The sequence below is a fragment of the Sceloporus occidentalis genome, unplaced genomic scaffold (genome assembly GCF_023333645.1).
Source record: "Sceloporus occidentalis isolate IW3139 unplaced genomic scaffold, rSceOcc1.0.p SCAF_2, whole genome shotgun sequence".
Classification (NCBI taxonomy): Eukaryota; Metazoa; Chordata; class Lepidosauria; order Squamata; family Phrynosomatidae; genus Sceloporus; species Sceloporus occidentalis.
Window position 1 is genome coordinate 8,295,230 of NW_028316982.1, and position 17,867 is coordinate 8,313,096.

Sequence of the window (17,867 nt, forward strand, 5' to 3'; positions counted from 1 at the left end):
AGGTGATCAGCCTGCCAGACCATCACTTACTCAGGTGTAAAAGGCAGGTGAAACAGGACCTCCATCCCATAGCTTTGTTAGGGGTCATAAACATGTTCCACAGATTCTATCCCAGATCCTGTGCTTGTGTTTGCATACTGCAAATCTATACTCACAAAGTCTGCATCTGCACTGCAGAAATAAAGCAGTATGGCACCACTTCAGCTTCCGCGATTCCATGTTATGGAATTCCGGGATTTGTAGTTTTACAAGGTACCAGAGCTCTCTGACAGGGAAGGCTAAATATCTCACAAAAATACAAACCCCAGATTTTGTGTGCTGTATTCCTGCATGGCAGGGGGTTGGTCTAGATAGCCCTAGTGGACCCTTCCGAATCTGTTTCTTCTACATGGATGTATGTAACTCTTTCTTCCCCCGTGTTTCACTGGTAGTGTGCAAGAAGGACACACATATAAACAACACCCATTACCTTTATGCCACTTCCACCAGTTTCCCTCAACATTGCACAGAGAAGAACAAATGAATTCTTCTAGGAACAGCAAGTGAAGCATCGCCCTTCTTCTGCCAAGGGCTTTTGAAGGAGACTAGTGAAAAGTGAATCTGGGCGCTTGCGCATAAGTGTGGCTGAAGGTTGTTTTTTCCATCCAAGCTCAAAGGTGAGCTTCAACCCAAAGAAGCATAAAGAGTCCAGGTAAGGTCTTCATGTTCCTGGGAGAACATGATGTGCAAAAAGAGAAACTGAGATTGCATCTACACTGGAGAAACAATGCAGTTTGACACCACTTCAAGTGTTGTAGCTCCATCCTATGGAATCCTGGGATTTGTTTTGTGAGGAGTGGTATAGTGATTTGAGTGTTGCACTATACTCTAGAGACCAGGGTTCAAATCCCAACTTGGCCATGGAAACCCACTGGGTGACCTTGAGCAAGTCACACTGTCTTAGCCTCAGAGGAAGGCAATGGCAACCCCATTCTGAAGAAACCTGCCAAGAAAACCCCATGGCAAGTTCATCTGAGGGATTTCCATAACTTGGAAATGACTTGAAGGCACACAGCAACAACAACAACGAGGTACCAGTACTCTTTGAAACAGAAGACAAAAAGACCTTGCCAAACTACAAATCCCAGGATTCTATAAAGATAGAGCTACATCACTTAAAGTGGTGTCATTATTTCTACAGTGTAGATTCCCTCTGTTTCTCCAGGGTGTATTTTAAAAGGCTTTATTCCACAAATTATTCCAACACAATTGGTCCAAGAAACACCATTGTACAACTGAAACATCTTGGGCTAATTTGTGGAAGGGGGGAAATAACATATATACATACATATATATACATATATATACATACACATACACACACACACATCCCAGCTACTTTTCATATATTTACATCCTGGACTTGGGTTTATTGGATGTTTCTGGTTCTTTCAGTTTTTGCCCCTCTGGGGAAACCTGGCTCTCTCTTTTTATTTTGCTGCGTAAGTAAAAAAAAAAAGCTCTGTTTCTGCCTATTAGTGCCAATTTTAAATGAATTCAGTATTGTTGTTTTTTGTTTTACTGTATTACTTTTCCAATTGCTTCCTTTGAGCCTTCTTCAAATTGGTTGCTAGATGATTTTGGAGTCCTCCCTTTTACAATAGGAAGGAGGTATGTCAACACTTTAACAAACCTCGGTTATTTTACAAAGGGATCTCCCAAACTTTGGTCCTCCAGGTGTTTTGGTCTTCAATTCCCAGAAGCCCTAGCCAGCTTGGCCAACAATCAGGAATTCTGGGAGCTGAAGTCCAAAACATTTGGAGGGCCAAAGTTTGGGAACCACTGAGTAAGCACCTTTGAGACAAACTGAAAGAAAGAATTTAATAGCATGAGCTTTCATAGACTATTCCCAGTGATTTCATTCACTTTCAACAGCAGACAACCATGACAGACTTTATCACCAGCTGGGTGCCACAATCCCATGCCTGGGAAAAGTTGAATTTGCAACTGAGTGGCATTACTAGAAAGATCAGGTCATCTCAATCAGATGCAGTAGATGTAGACTCGATCTGGGGATGATGGGATGCTAGTTTTGGCTTCTGAATTTTTGGAAGGAAGCTGGATATTGAGACAGCAGCAGTTGTCACTTTAAGGTCTTAACAGCACCCACAGCTGTAGTCTTGCAATCTGTACCATCGGCGTATTCGCACACTCTTGCACACACAGAGAGAGATTATCCTTTATAACGTAATAACTAGGTCACTTCCATAAGCTCTGAGCTCAACTACTTTAACCCCCGAAGGCTGCTAAGTCTGACTGAAGGGAAGGAGGTGCACAGTCTGATTCACAACATCGGTAGGCCATTCCAAAAGAAAAGCTAAAAATACTCATATAAATATAAATGCATGCTTCTTAGTCATTCCCAGAACGGAGGACATTTTGGAATTCCTCCTGGACAGAATACTTAAATGTAGGACATGTCCTGGAAAATGAAGACATCTGGTCACCCTGTGCAAGACACTCCATGCCAGTGTGAAGTCAAAGACTTTCACAGCGGGCATCCATAATGTTCTGTGGGTTTTGGAGGGGTATGTGGTTGCATTCTGGAAGAATTTATTCCTGACATTTCACCTGCATCTGTGGCTGGCATCTTCAGAGTATATCTCCTCCTCCCTCCCCCAACAACACACCTTGAGATTTCCCATTCAACACACAAACTAACTGCACCATTAACATGTAAAAATCACTTCCTTCCAAACAAGGGTCCCACAGGAATATATATTCCACACACTTCTGTGCCACCAACCCCTGAAGATGCCAGCCACAGATGCAGGCGAAGCATCAGCAAAGAGGGTTGAAAACGAATCATGATTATGAAAATTTGCATTCTGCTTTCTTGCCAACTTAAGAGGTCTCAGACAGAAGGTTAAGCATCTCCACTTCTCCAGAAATGGCCCTGAGGTGACAGAGGACAACAGCAGTAAAAGAAAGCAATGACATTTCCTTCCTCTGCTTGCAACCACAAAGCGTCTGTCTCCCTTTGAGAGCTAGATCTGCCTCTGTCCTATGCAAGGCTACAAGCCATCAGCAAAGTGAATGATTCTCTCAGCAAGCCCTTGTTTGTCATTTTTTTTTAACTTATGGTGATCCTAGCATGGGACTTTCTTGGCAGGGTTTGTTCAGAGGTGGTTTGCCATTGCCATCCTCTGAGGCTGAGAGCATGAGACTTGCCCAAGGTCACCCAGCGGGTTTCATTGCCAAACTGGGAATCAAACTCTGGTCTCCAGAGTACTAGTTCAATGCTGAAACCATTGTGCCATGCTGGTTCAAGCCCTGTAGGTGTTTCAGCTTGATTTCCTTTGCCAGTGGGATCTGAAAGATAGCATGATTAATTTCGCATCTTCTGGTTGGCCCAATAAAGGCCCCACCAGAATCTGAATGGTGGACTTTGTTTTACTGTTGACACAGATATTGCATTGCCAAGGAATAATGGGTGTTTGCTTAGAATTTCCAACCACTCCCTAGAAAGCAAAGCAGAGCATGAGTGGCGCATGGCCCATAAGGCCCTTCCTGTGTGACCAAATAGCCACAGAAGAGCTTCAACATAGTTTCCCTGCTGGGGGAAAAAGAAAATCCTTGAAAAGGAAAAAGAGAAATGATTTGAAATCAATAAAGAACCAAAACCTGAAGCCACGTGAGCAAAGGAAGGTGGAAGCAGCTGCGTTCATCTGAGCCACAATCCTCCCTGAAAGGGGCAGCATTTTGGCAGCTCAATAGGAAATGTTCCTAGGGATTAAAAGGCTGACTCAGCCCCACTCCCTGCTTTCTTCTCCTCCCCCACTTTCTGTATAAATGATGTTTTCCTGGAGAGACAGGCTGAGAGCCTATATTGGTGTTGGGTGGTGAACATCACTACATGTGGACTCATCTATCAATTGTGCTACATAGGCCTAATGGTAGCATCGTACAAATGGGTACGCACCTGAATGTGGTGCCAAATATACAACAACATAATGTGCATAACTGCTGGCAGCTGTATGGGCATGTGCGTCTGCATTCACAGTGGCACCACAATTTTAAAAAAATGTAAGCTGCTGTGATAGCCTTTTGGCTGAAGAGCAGGGTATAAATACTCTAAATAAATAAATACACCTCTGCCTTCACAACCCTGAACTTGTGCACCAATATGTATAAGACAATATTATTGATATTACTTATTTTATTATTGTTGTTGATGTATTTTCATTAACAAAAGATGTCTTACATTAAGTTTGCATAAGATCAGTAGTGTCACTCAGGTTGGTGTCACCCAATGTGGTAACTCATAAATGTTACACAAACCCCATTGACCACCTGCCATACCACACCATACAGAATCCTTGGTAATGCTTTTTGTACTAATGTTGCTCCTAAATCATAATTCCCGATATCACTGAATGTAACAGCAGAAATAATCCAGGTTGACCCTATTTTAACTGCCATGTCTTAATGCTATGGAATTCTGGGAGCTGTAGTTTTGTGTGACCATTAGCCTTCTCTGCCAGACAGATCCTGTGCCATAACAAACTATGATCTCCAAAAATCAATAGCACTGAGCCATGGCTGTTAAAGTGGTGTCAACCTGGATTGCTTCTGCAGTATGGATGCATCCAAACAAGTAGCAAAATTAACATTACACTTTTAACTTACAGTATCATACAGCGTAAATGTATTTACACGTACATAGTTTGATGGGGTTAAAGTAAAAATCTGGTAAAATGTGTTATTTCCCCCCCCCCCAAAAAAAAAAACTAAAACAGTAAAAAAATTTAAAATACCTGAAACTTTTCCTTTCTCCTCCCACTGAGCCTTTTCCAACCCACACCATTTCTTCCTCTGAGCTCTAATGTTTAAAAGGACACAGGCAAATGCCACAGCTCATTTTTGCAAAAGACAGGTGTCTGGAGAGCAGTGGAATCACCTCCCTTAAAGTGTCACCTGGTGCAGTCCACACAACCCAAAAACCCCTAATGATGCCTTTGCATAGTATGTGTGAGAGCACTGGGTTGTACGTTATTGTGATTCACCAATGAATTGATGCAACTGCCTCATAACGCCGAGAGCATACAGTTGTATGCTTCACCTTTTTGGTGTAAGATCTTGGTCATTGTTGATGCCGCTTGCTCTCTTTCTCTAACAAGCTGCCTCTCCTCAAGCAACTGCTAATTTTCCAAAAGTCTCACAGCTGGTTTCCAAGAAAGAACAGCTAAGGTTCATTAGCAACAAGCACACACACTGCTCCTGCTGGTTGCAACACTGTTCATTTGGGATCATGGTATGCTATGTGCTTTTGAGGCAGGGAGAAGGGAAGGGGGGCAACCATCACCTGGACCCCAGCTACCCTCTGCAGATCTTTGGTTACATGGCTGCGGCAAGCAACTATCCATCTTTGGGCTGAGAAGTAGACCACCAGCAAAACACTGCCATGTCCAGGGGTTCCCGGAGAGTTTACAGCCAACCAGGGTGCCTGCTTTCAAGATAGAGGATCCAAGTGTGACCCTGGACTGCAGAAATAATGCAGTTTGATACCACTTTAACTACTGTAGCTCAATGCTATGGAATTCTGAGGCTTGTAGTTTGTTATGGCACCAGAGCTGTCTAAAATAAAAGGCTAAATAGCTCACAAAATAACAATTCCCAGAATTCCATAGCACTGAGCCATGGCACTTAAAGTGTTGTCAAACTGGATTATTTCCACTGTGTGGGTGCAGCCTAAGACCCCCCTGCACTGTTCAGCATTTCTTTCAAAAATACCATTTTTAACAGTCTTTTAAAACTGAATTTCACCTAGAACCTGAACCATTTTTATATGGAGTTTCGGATGAACAGCTGGAGAAAACCTATAGTAGGATCACTACAATATACAAGACACTAATCCAGTGATGGCGAACCTATGGCACGCGTGCCAGAGGTGGCACTCAGAGCCCTCTCTGTGGGCACACATGCTATTGCCTTGGCACAGAGTTTGCCAGAGTTTCTTACTAGAAAGCCAGAGGGACGTGGCACTTTGCAATAAATAAGTGGGGTCTGGGTTGCAGTTTGGGCACTCGGTCTGTAAAAGGTTCACCATCACTGACTAATCCCTCCGCCAAAAGGCTGGTTGTTAAAACTGTATGGCTTTGTGGAAATGGATACATTGACTACGTTGAGACATAGGAAAAATCTGTACAAGTTTTAAAAAGAATGGTGGATGTTGGATAAAAATATGAAAAATAAGGGAGGTTACGGTATGGTTTTAGGTTTTAAAATACTTACACTTTAAGCAAAACATTTCTTTTTAAAATGCTGTATTTTTTTATTAATTTCTTGGTAAGGACTTTTATCAGTTTTATGATACAGTCGCCCCTCCGTATCCATGGATTCTTTATCCACACATTCAACTATCCACAGCTTTAAAATGTTCCAAAAAAGATATAAATTCCAAAAAGCAAACCTTGATTTTGCCATTTTATGCAGGGGACACCATTTCACTACACAGTTGTATATAATGGGATTTGACCTTCCAACAGATTTTGGTATCTATGTGGGTCCGGGAACCCAACCCCAGCACTGTAGTATGATTTAACTACAGTTACATTAACTTTTGAACAAACTAAGAGGAATTAAATTATGGTATGCTGGAAGCATACCATAATTTTTTTTAATGTGTATATATTTGTTAGGGGACTTTATTAATTGCTTGTTATTAGTTAGATGTCTTTTTCCTTATATTTTTTTGATATAGGAAAGTCAGTGTGTATTTGCCTGTTTGGTTGCTTTAATAAATATATTTCATATCAAAAAAACAGGAAAGACACTGCTGCCTGGGATTCTCCTTCTTTGGAGGGTTTCAAAGAGAGAGTGGATGGCCATCTGTCACAGGGAGGGCTTGGATCACATATTCTTCCTGCATGGCAGAATAGGGGTGGACTGGATAGCCCTTGGGTTTTCCTTCCATCTCTAGGACTCTAAGACACATTGAGGGAGGTAAAGGGTTGGGAAACTACCCAACCCTGCAAGGAATGGCAAGGGGAGCTGGGTATGTTTAGCCTGGAGAAGAGACATGATATGGCTATCCTTAAATATCTGAAAAGCTGTCGTGCAGAAGTTGGAGCCAGCTTGTTTGCTACTGCTCTACAGGGTAGGATCCAAACCTATGGATTCATATTACAAGAAAGAGAATCCAGTGAAACATTAGGAAGAACTTCCTGAGGGTAAGAGCTGCCTCAGTAGGGTTAAAAAGAAGAAGGAGAGAGGAAGAAGTCCAGCAGCATCTTTTAAGACTATTTTAATATGAGTCTGTGGATTCATCATCATCATCATTTCCTACCTGCCTCATTGCATGGGTTCAGGTGGAAAACAACAACAGATTAAACACATACACAACACATAGTTAAAAACACACAACATCAATTAAAACACATAAACCAGTTAAAGCATGGAACATGCGTTTAAAAGAACATATAAGATTTTGGCTGCATCTGCACTGCAGAAATGATGCAATCTGACACGGCTTTAGCATGGCTCAGTCCTCTGGGGTTCTGGTATCTGTAGTTTAGTGAGATATTTAGCCTTCTCAGTCAGACTCTGTCACACTTGATGAGACATTCTGGGAGCTGTAGTCCACACAGCAAGTTTCCCTACACCTGATAAAGAGGTGCTTTCTTCCAAAATCCATGTCATGGTGTTGCATTAGTGAAAACAATGAAGACAGGCTGCATCTGCACTGCAGAAATAATGCACTTTGACACTACAGCTGCATGCTATGGAATCCTGGGATTTGTAGTTTACTGTGGCACCAGAGCCCTCTGTCAAAGAAGGCGTGCAAAACTACAAATCCCTGGATTCCATAGCGTTGAGCCATGACCGTTAAAGTGGCGTCAAGTTGCACTATTTCTGCAATGCAGATGCAGCCTAATGCATATTAAAACAATCCACGGTTTATAATTCATAATTTAAAATTTATCTGGGTATGCCTGCCATAAAAGACTGATCAAATGCACTGATGGAAGAATAGATTCAAAGGAGAAGGCAGTGGACATTCCTTCTTTGGAAGTCTTTAATCAGAGGCTGGATTCCCACTTTGTGGTTTAGTTGTGGATTCCTTCACAGCCAAAGTGGGCTGGATTAGATAGACTTTACTGATCCCTCCCAACTGAGTGATTGTATGACTCACGCTGATTCTTGCCAAGACAAGAAGAATTATATAAAAGTGTTCCCACAGATGCCCAACCCAGCACTTGCAAATACCAGCTGCCATTCTCTCAACCCTCAAGGCAGGGCAGGGCAGGGAAGAAAACACCACTGTCAGCTCTTTCTGGAGAATTTGTGTGCCTGGAAGGCATGTTCTTAGTCACTTGTGTTGCAATTCTTGAAGCACTAAGGAAGTAATACAGTGTGGGCAAAGTCCAGTTCCCCAGGGGCCCTCTCACATTATAGTTACACCACTATGATTCCACCTTAACTGCAATATCCTATTGAATCTTGGGATTTGCAGTTTAGGGATGGGTACTTAGAATTCTCACCAAGAAAACGTTATTGCCTTCCCAAACTAGAAACCCCAGACATCCATAGGATGGAACTACAACAGTTACAATAGAAGTGTGGCACTATAATTGTGCAATGTGTGAAAGGGAGGCAGACCCTTCTGGATTGCAAATCCCAGCATCTCTCAGCACAGGCTAGGGGACTAATGGGAGCTGAAGTACAATAACATCCAGGTTTAGCCCACCTCTCAAATCACAATCACAATCAGCAAGGGTTGCCAGATGTCCTAACCACAAAGGAGCACAAGGCACCACAAAATGTAGGACATTCAAGAAAAATGCAGGATATTATAAAAGCTAAAAACACCCATAGAAATATAAATTCATGCTCCTTAACCATGCTCTGCATATTGGACATTCTGGAATTCCTCTTGGACAAGAAGGTTGAAATGGAAGACCTGTCCTGAAAAAGAAAGGCTTCAGGTCACCCTGCTATCAGCCAACCTGTCTAAAGTCATGGGATGCATCTACACTGCAGAAATAAAGCAGTTTGATACTTTAACTGCCGTGAATCAATCCTATAGAATTCCAGGACTTTTAGTTTTGTGACATATTTATCCTTCCCTATCAGAGAGCTCTGGTGACCCACCAAAATACAAATCCTAGAATTCCATAGCACTGAGCCATGGGAGTTAAAGCAGTGTCAAACTGCTTTTATATCTGCAGTGTGGCAGCAAGCATGGTTGGATTTTGAAACCAGTTTGGGGTCTTGGAAAAAGCTTGTAATCTGAGGCTTGAATGAGGCAATCTCCCTTTTGCTCCCTGGCTAACCAGGAAGGTAGGGAGGAGGTGGGATCCATTTCTCCTTACGTGCAAATAAGTAAATAAATCTACTTATTTATTTATTCCACTTATTCAACTATCTTTATCCCACTCTTTCATCACAAGATCGCAGGGCAGCTGACAGTTCAGTCCATATGAAGAAGTTAAATAATTTATACCTTAAAACCAATAAATAATTTAAGCAAAATATTGATCAACTCAATAGAATAAATCAGTTTCTTTTTTAAAAGACTCCCAAGACCATCAGACACATCCCTTATGGTGTGAGAAGGCAACGGAGCCTAATACACAGGAAGTGTGGGATCATGGCATCAGTTCCTGGATGTTTCTGGAGGGAGGGAAACTGCCTAGCCAAAGTCAAACCTGTTGGTGCCCGTCAAAGGCTGTGCCCATGAGCATGCCACCCATAATACATTGGCAGGAGCTGGGCAAGGCAGGAAGGATTCGTCTCGTTACTCATTATATTTTGGGAGACAAATCACAGAAAGAGTCCTAGGATCCAAGCTTCCTTCCATGCCAGATCCAAGTCAGCTTTGGCAGCCTGCAAGGAGCAGACTTTGCATACCCCATAAGAGGCAATTCCTTTCTTCTATGTATTGGACTACAACTCTGGAGACGAGGGTGCAATTCCTAGCTTGGCCATGAAACACACTGGGTGACCTTAGGCATGTCACACTCTCTCAGACTTAGAGAAAAGCAATGGCAAACCTTCCCTGAATAAATCAGGCCAACAAAACCCCATTATAGGTTTGCCTCAGAGTTGGCCTAAGTCGGAAACTACTTGAAGGCATGCAACAACAAGAACGTGTGGTTATAGGGTTGTTGTTACAGCAGAAGGGGAATGAGAGCATTGCCCTCCCCAAATAAGAAACCACCTCCCCAAGTGAAATTTCCCTCCATTCCTCCAATTTCTAACATCGCAATAATTCAATACAGCCTTTAGACATACAGTTGGAGGGGGGAGTTCAATACAGCCTTTAGACATATAGTTTGGGGGAGAGGAGCTGAGAGAGCCAGGGAATGCAAACGCAGCAGATGGAAGTGTTCTAGGTGTTAATGATGTTCAGTGTCTCAGCTCAAATCTGCACTGCAGAATAAAGGCCGTCTGACACTGCTCAAGTCTCCTTTCTGGTTCTCACACTACATTCCAATACTCATTCATATGGTTCTCTACTCACTTTGGCTTTAGGCAACATCCTTCCTCCTGCGCACACCCCACACACAACTATAGTGAAAACTGAACTTGTTACCTCGTCATCACACGCACAAAGTTTTGCATGTCTACTTCCATTCCAGTCTGCTTATATAGGTCTGTGTCTGGACCCTCCATGCCACCCCATGCATCTAAGAAAGTAGACTTGAGTCTACAAAAGCTACCAACTTCTCTTCTTCAGTTAGCCTCAAAGATCCCTTTGTGTATTAAACATAGCAACAGTTAAAACTGCTTTAAAAACCACAATAATTTAATAACCATGCATATGTATACTTTGATGTAAATTAGTCCCTAAAGGCTTTAATAAAAATATATGTTTTGGCTTGGCAACCAGAAAGAAAGAAAGGTTGACACCCATCCAGACCGTGATGGGAGGATATTTCACAGTCAGAGTGCCACAACCAAGAAGACTCCCATCACAATGTCTCCCTACATGGGACACAGAGGTCACACCCTCCAGCAGACCTCAATTATCGGGCAGAGAGAGAGAGAGAGAATATTCTTCAAGTATGTCATCACCATCATCTTGGATTCAAACCTATATGGCTTAGCTACAAACTATCTGAAAGATCTGCCAGCATCCTAAGATATTCAAGAGAAGGCTTTCTCTTGGTTCACCACTATCACAGGATTGCTTGGTATGGAAACAGGAGACAGGGCGCTCTCAGTGGCTGCTCCCAACTTCAGGAACTCGCTTCTGCAGGATGCTAAACTGGCCTCTTCCTTGCTTTCCTTTCACCAGTAGCCCAAAACTTTTATTTTCAAGCAGGCTTTTAATGTGTAATTGTACTCTGAAGAAACTTGCCAAGAAAACCCCATGATACTTTGTCTTAGGGTCACCGTAAGCCGAAAACAACTGGAAGGCACACAGCAACAACAACAGCCTCACTCAGAGCACACTGCAATAAGGGTGACACACATGCTACACAGAAGTGTAATATGGCCCTGTATAGATGGGCCCTTTGCAGCATGTCCACGACGTGCTAGGGTTGCCTCGGGGCGGCGCGTGCACACGCCCTGCAACCCTAGCACGTTGTCAGCGCGCCGCAGTTGTGCAGCACCATACAAACGGCGCGCACAATGATTACGTTGCAGCTGCACCGCCTACAAACGCCACTGCACAGCTGCGAAGTAACGGAGCTGTCTCCGGCGCTTTTTTACAGCTCCTTCTTTGCTGCGCAGGTGCACAGCGCCATTTGTAGGCAGCGGAGCTCCTGTTCAGCAAAGAGAGAAGCCAAGGAGGCGCCTCTTTTTGGCGGTCTGCACCCTGCCATATGTTACACATAAGTGTATCAAACAAAGACATTTTTCCAGATGTAACAGTAGACAAAATAGTCCCTTCCCAGCCTTCCTATCCAGCCTCCAACTGGAAGTGAATGCAACAAGTATCCAGCAAGGTCACTCCTTCGTGCCACTTGGGTGATGTCTCCACTTGGCCAAGAATGCTAACAAGGATTATAAAACCCATCTGCCTAGTGGCAGAAGCCCAATTCAATACAAATGTTCTCAAATCTTTGCACAAAGAAATGGAGAAAGACAACCCAGCAGAAATCCTAGGGTTTCCCATCTGCAGCAGGGGCAAAGAGTCTGAGAGAAGGCCCTGTGAAGCCCATGAGTGATGCGCAGCTGATCCCAGATAATGGAACAGCAGCATCTCCAACACCAGTTTAAATGAGACACAATACTCAACTCTGACTTCCTATGATATCTCTTTGTCTGATTCATCCCCAATTTCGGTGCAGCCACAGCACCTTCTGAAGATTTCACTTCCCGTTTAAACTAACTGCATTTCAGCATTAAATCCAAACCATGATTAATCTGAACTACAGTTTAGTGAAACCAGCCAATTTCATAAACCATTGTTTGAAGCTAGCTTCTTTCAGTAAAGCTGAGTAAACCACAGTTTATACCATGGGTGTGAAGCATTTATTTATTTCATTTTTGTGCCATCTTTCTCCCAGAAAGGGACCCAAGGTGGCTCACAAATAAAAACATTTTAACAAACTTTGCAATCAAAGTCTAAAACAGCTAAAAGCACCAAAATAAAAACAGTACAAAACCCAGTAGCTGTCCAGGTGGCTGCAACTCCCAGCATTCCTTACCACCAGCTATGCTAGTTATGGAGATACAGTCCAACAATATCTAAAGAGCTGCAAGTGTCCCACTCCTGCTTTAAACTAACCACAGTTTGTTCTGAATCAGAGATAACGCTAAACCATTGTTAGAAAAAGATGAACAGAAAAACACACAATTTTGTATCATGGCCACACAAGAGGAGTCAAGAGGAGACAAGGACAGGGTGACCAGATGTCCTAACTGCAAAGGAGGACAAGACCCCACAAAATGTAGGACCTTCAAGAAAAATGAGGGGGGATTGCTTAAAAAAACCCTCAAAATATGCATATAAATTGGGGCTTTGCTGCCATGCTCAAAACGGAGGACCTTTAGGAATTCCTCCTGGACAGAAGACTGAAATGGAGGATATGTCCTGGAAAAGGAGGATGCCCAGTCACCCTGGTCGAGGGAAACAAGAGAGTTAACACTGGTTCTTTTAACATCGCAGCATGGCTGTATTTAGACTTGTGGTGATGCTAATGGTTTCTATAAGCCTACAAGGTTGAGAGGCCTAGTTTTGGGAGGGGGGGGGAACACTTTCTGATGGCAGGAAAAGAATTGCTCACAAGGGGAACTTTGCTCCAACCCAGAGGAAACCTTTCCACAAGGTGCATTAATAACAGTGCAGATAGGCGAACCAGGAGTGGGGAGACTCTGTGGGGGAAGGGAATGACTAGGATGACTGGACTTCCAGGCGCACGGCTGACTTCACTTGTGGCTCCATCTGTAACACACTCCGGCTGTGATTGATGTCCATTCCAATACATCTCTGGCTTCATAATTACAACAGAAAGCAAGACTGGGGAGGGGGAGGCTGATGAATCCCCCCTCCGGCCCTCCCCTCCCCCCTCCCACATTATCCAACCCACTGAGCAGCTCTTTGGAAGCAGAGCCTGCCTCCAGGCTCCCTATTAGGGCAGGGAACAAGGCAATGAGGAGGGAGAGAGAAACCTGTTTGCAGGGTGCAAATGGGATCATGACCCTTCTGCCTTACATCACTGCTCCTCCACCCCCCAAATGCTGCATCTTTTGTCTTTGCAGACAAGCTCTAGCAAGATGTGGAAAGTGGGGGGAAGGCAGGATCTCAGAAATAATTCTACCTCCATCAAGGTGTAACTGAGGGGAGGGGGAGGGAAGAAACGGGGAGCTTCTTTTCTTTGGTAGATTTTAAAGAACGCATTATATGAGTGTATTTTAATGGTTTTCTTGTACAGTCGGCCCTCCTTATCCACAGGGTTTTTATCCACGGATTCAAGCATCCACAGCTTGAAAATATTCCAAAAAAGTATAAATGTCAAATAGCGAACATCGATTTTTGCCATTTTATGTAAGGGGCAACATTTTGCTCTGCCATTATATTTATGTGGACTTGAGCATCCACAGACTTTGGTATCAACAGGGGCTCCTGGAACCAAACCCCAGCGGATACCAAGGACCCAGTGTATTGTATTTTAACTGTTGATTTTGTGTGTGTGTCTTTTTATTATGTTTGTATTTTAACATGTTGCCCTGAGAAGAGGCAAAAAATAAATATTTATATTTGAATTTAAAAAAGAAAGAAAATAAATAAATTTTATTAATAATAATATTATTCCCAAAACACTCATTTTGCTTGGAGAAGGGGAGAAGCTGGTTTTGCAAGAGAAGGCTGGGTTGCAAAGAAAAGGTTGGGGAGAGGCAGGCCTCTATCCAGACACACTGCCCCCCAGAGGATGCAGGTGGGGGCAGAGGAGGGCACACTTACATGCCCAGCCTGGATCTCAGGGGTAGAGGTTTGGCACATTAAACGGGAGCATTTTGGCCAAACCCAAAGTGGCCCAAGAGGAGGGGGAATGAAATTGGCTTAGTGGTCATATCTGGAGCACATGATGGTGTGGGGAGGAATCCCTCCACATACAGGGCAGCGGCCTTCCCACTGCACCCCAGACGCGCCTTAAAGTGCCAAGGCTTGTGCTCCCACCACCATCACCAAAAGCTTGTGCCAAGGAGAGGAGGATCCACTCCTTTTTCTTGGCCCCTTGGCAACTCTGGCTGCCTTGCCTAGATCTAGAGGATTGTGTTGGAATTAGCCCCAAACCCTCCGTTACATCCAGTGACATGTGGGAATTATGACTTATGAATAACATTAGTACAAAAAACATTCCGAAGGAGGCAAGCTTGTGGTCCGAGTGTTGGAGTACAACTCTGGAACAGAGTTTGAATCCCAGCTCGGCCATGTAAACCCACTGGGTGACCTTGGCAAGTCACATTCTCTCAGCCTCAGAGGATGGCCATGGTAAACCTCTGCTGAAGAAATTTGCCAAGAAAACCCCATGATGGCCTTCAGGTCACCATAAGTCAGAAACAACTTGAAGGCATACAACAACAACAACAACAACAACAACAACAACAACAGAGCACTGGACACTCTCCCTCCCTGCCACACGCCAGTCTACTCATGAATAAAACGGCAGATGGTAGGGAGGTAGGGGTGCACTTCTCCGGATGTCACCCCTCTTCTAGGGTGTCACCCAGTGAGCTCTGCACTCCTTGCACCCCTCTCAAGTGATGCCACTTGGTATCAACAAGACATTCAGGATTCAGGAACTCTGTACAACCCTGGAATGCACCCAAGACATACCAGGATCCCTCCAAACTCTGGCACCAGCTATCTATTTTGTTTTCTAGTTAGGCCTTGCAGTTTTGCTCCTCTCTCTGGTTTCCTTTCTCTGGCTGACATTCCCAGTCTTGCTTGCTATACCTTGAAGAACAACAGCAAAGGGCAGAGAGAGACATCCATACATTTTCCCCTGTTCTGTTCTACTGGCATGATATGTCCAGACTGGTTCCTCTAACTGGTTTCCCATTTCGTCCCAGTATGCCCTATCTCAGTCTTTCCCCCTCCCTCTCTTTCAAGGGAAGAAGAGCATCCCTGCAGCCTCAGTGCTTGGGATCCCCACTGGTAGATGGGTAGACAGGTGTACAAGTGGGTAGGTAGGTAGGTAGATGGGTAGGGAGCCCTGGTGGCACAGTAGCCAAATGCCAGTACTGCAGCCACAAGGTTGTGAATTCGATCCCTGGGGCTCCAAGGTACTCATTTTACCAGCCCTCCATCCTTTTGTAGGTTGATAAAATGAGTACCCAGCTTGTTTGGGGCAACTGGCTTACAGATTGTAAACCACTTAGAGAATGCTGAGTTCATTGATGAGTGGTATAAACTTGTATATGTTATTGCTACTGCTAGGTGAGTAGGTTGGGTAAGTGGGTAAGTAGAAGAGTGGGTAGGTAGGTAAAGAGGGGAGGGATGGTGGCAAGAGTAGGGAGGGAGGTGAGTGGATAGCTAGGTAGGTGGGGTGGGAAGGAAGCTGGTTAGGTAGGTGGGTAAGTAAGTAAGTAGGTGGGTGGGTGGTTAGGTAAATGGGTAGGGAGGCTGGTTGCTTGGTAGGTAAGTTGGTTAGTTGGTAGGGGGGAAATGGGTAGGTGGGTGGGTAGGTAGGTAGGTAGGTAGGTAGGCTGGTGAACAGGTGGGTAGGTTGATGGCTAGGTAGGTTTGTTGGTTGGTAGATAGGCAGGTGAGTGGATAAGTAGGAAAGTAGGTAGGGAAAGGTCCCTGGTGGCAGAGTGGTTCAATGCCTGTATGGCAGCCACTCACTCACAAACCATAAGGTTGTGAGTTCAATCCCAGGGAAAGGGCTCAAGAGCAGCTCAGGCTTGCATCCTTCTGAGGTTGCTAATCTGAGTCCCCAGATTGTTGGAGGCAATAATTAGCTTACCCAGATTGCAAAGTGCTTGGAGACAAGTGCTACAGTGCACTGATAAGAGGTACAGAGCTATACTTGCTATTGCTCTTGGTGGTGAGGGCAAGGATGTGGGTGAGTGGGTAGGGTAAGTGGGCAGGTGGGTAGGGAAGGGACAGGGGCAAGGGAGGGTAGATGGGGAGGTGGCTAAGTTGGGAGGAAGGCATGGGGTGATGGCAAGGGGAAGCAGCTGGGTGGATGGTTGGGAGGAAGGTGGCTGGCTTGCTAGGAGGCGGGAAGGGAGCTGGGGGGGTGGGGAGCTGGGCAGGCGGAGGAGGGGGTGGGCGCGCCCTCCTTCCCCGGCCTCCTCCTCCTCCTCCTCCTCTTCCTCCCTCCCTGGGCCCTGGGGGGGGTCTCTCTCGGGGGGGGGGACTGACCCAGCATGGAGAAGACGAAGTCCTTGGCGGTGTGGATCTCGAGGGCTCGCTGGTCGTCGTAGTCTCGCTGCTCGTGGCGCCCGAACTCGGCGATCAGGCGGCCCAGCTCCTCCAGGCGGGCGCCCGAGCGGAAGTCCAGCTCCAGCGGGAAGCAGGACGACGAGGAGGAGGAGGACGGCGCCGCCGCTGCCGCCGCCGGGAGGGCCCCGCCGGGGAGCCCCGAGGAGGAGCACGACGAGGACGAGGAGGACGACGACGAGGAAGGGGCCAGCTGCCGCCCGGAGCCCGGAGCCCGGCCCGGCGCCGCCATCTTCGCCCGGCGGCAGCGGCCAGAGAGAGCGAGACTGGCCTTCCCTGCCCTCCTGCTCTGAGGCCGGCCCTCCCTTCCCCTCCTCAGGGCTCCTCCGCCCCGCTCCTCCTCTGCCTCACTCAGGCGCTCTTCCTCGGCGGCGGTGCTGAAAGGAGGGAGGGAGGGAGGGAGCCGCGAGGGCCACGCCCAGAACCCCCCCCCGCAGCCGCAGCCAAGAAGGAAAGAACCGGGAGGAGGAGGGAAGGAAGGAAGGAGAAGCCCGCCCAGACCGGCAGGGAGGCCTTCCTCCTCCTCCTCCTCTTCCTCCCGGAGGCCGCGCAGGATTCGCAGCCGACGCCCAACAGGTCTGGGCAGCAGCAGCGCAAAGGAGGAGAAAGAGGGGAGGGAGGCCCTTCCTCTTCAGCCCCCTCCCTTGTGCAGTCCTCCTTCTGGTCCTCCCCACCGGCAAGGAGGAGAAGGCACCGCAAATATATAGATATAGATATAGATATAGATATAGATATAGATATAGAGAGAGAAACCGTTGGCCATATATATGGAGGACTATACAGACTATATAGTCCTCCATATCTATATGGCCTATGGACTATATGTGTGTGTGTATATACTTGCAGTGCCGTCCCCTCCTCGCCAGTGGCAAGGGCAGGTATCCTTTTTAAAGCTTTGCTTTATAGCAAGTCCTCCGTGTGTGTGTGTGTGTATGATCCATGGCTATAAAGAGCTGACTGTATACCTTTAAATTACAACATC

At 45.6% G+C, this 17,867-nt stretch overlaps 1 protein-coding gene across 1 annotated transcript in view; it reads right to left on the reverse strand.

Annotated features, from left to right (window-relative positions):
• LOC149317936 (nucleotidyltransferase MB21D2) overlaps positions 1–17,408 on the reverse strand; it is a 77,074-nt gene extending 59,666 nt beyond the window's left edge. The window contains exon 1 of the mRNA XM_089508688.1: positions 16,808–17,408. Coding sequence (XP_089364814.1) covers positions 16,808–17,117 — 310 coding nt within the window. The 5' untranslated portion in view covers positions 17,118–17,408. The remainder of the gene's footprint in view (positions 1–16,807) is intronic.
• Between the last annotated feature and the right edge of the window lie 459 nt (positions 17,409–17,867).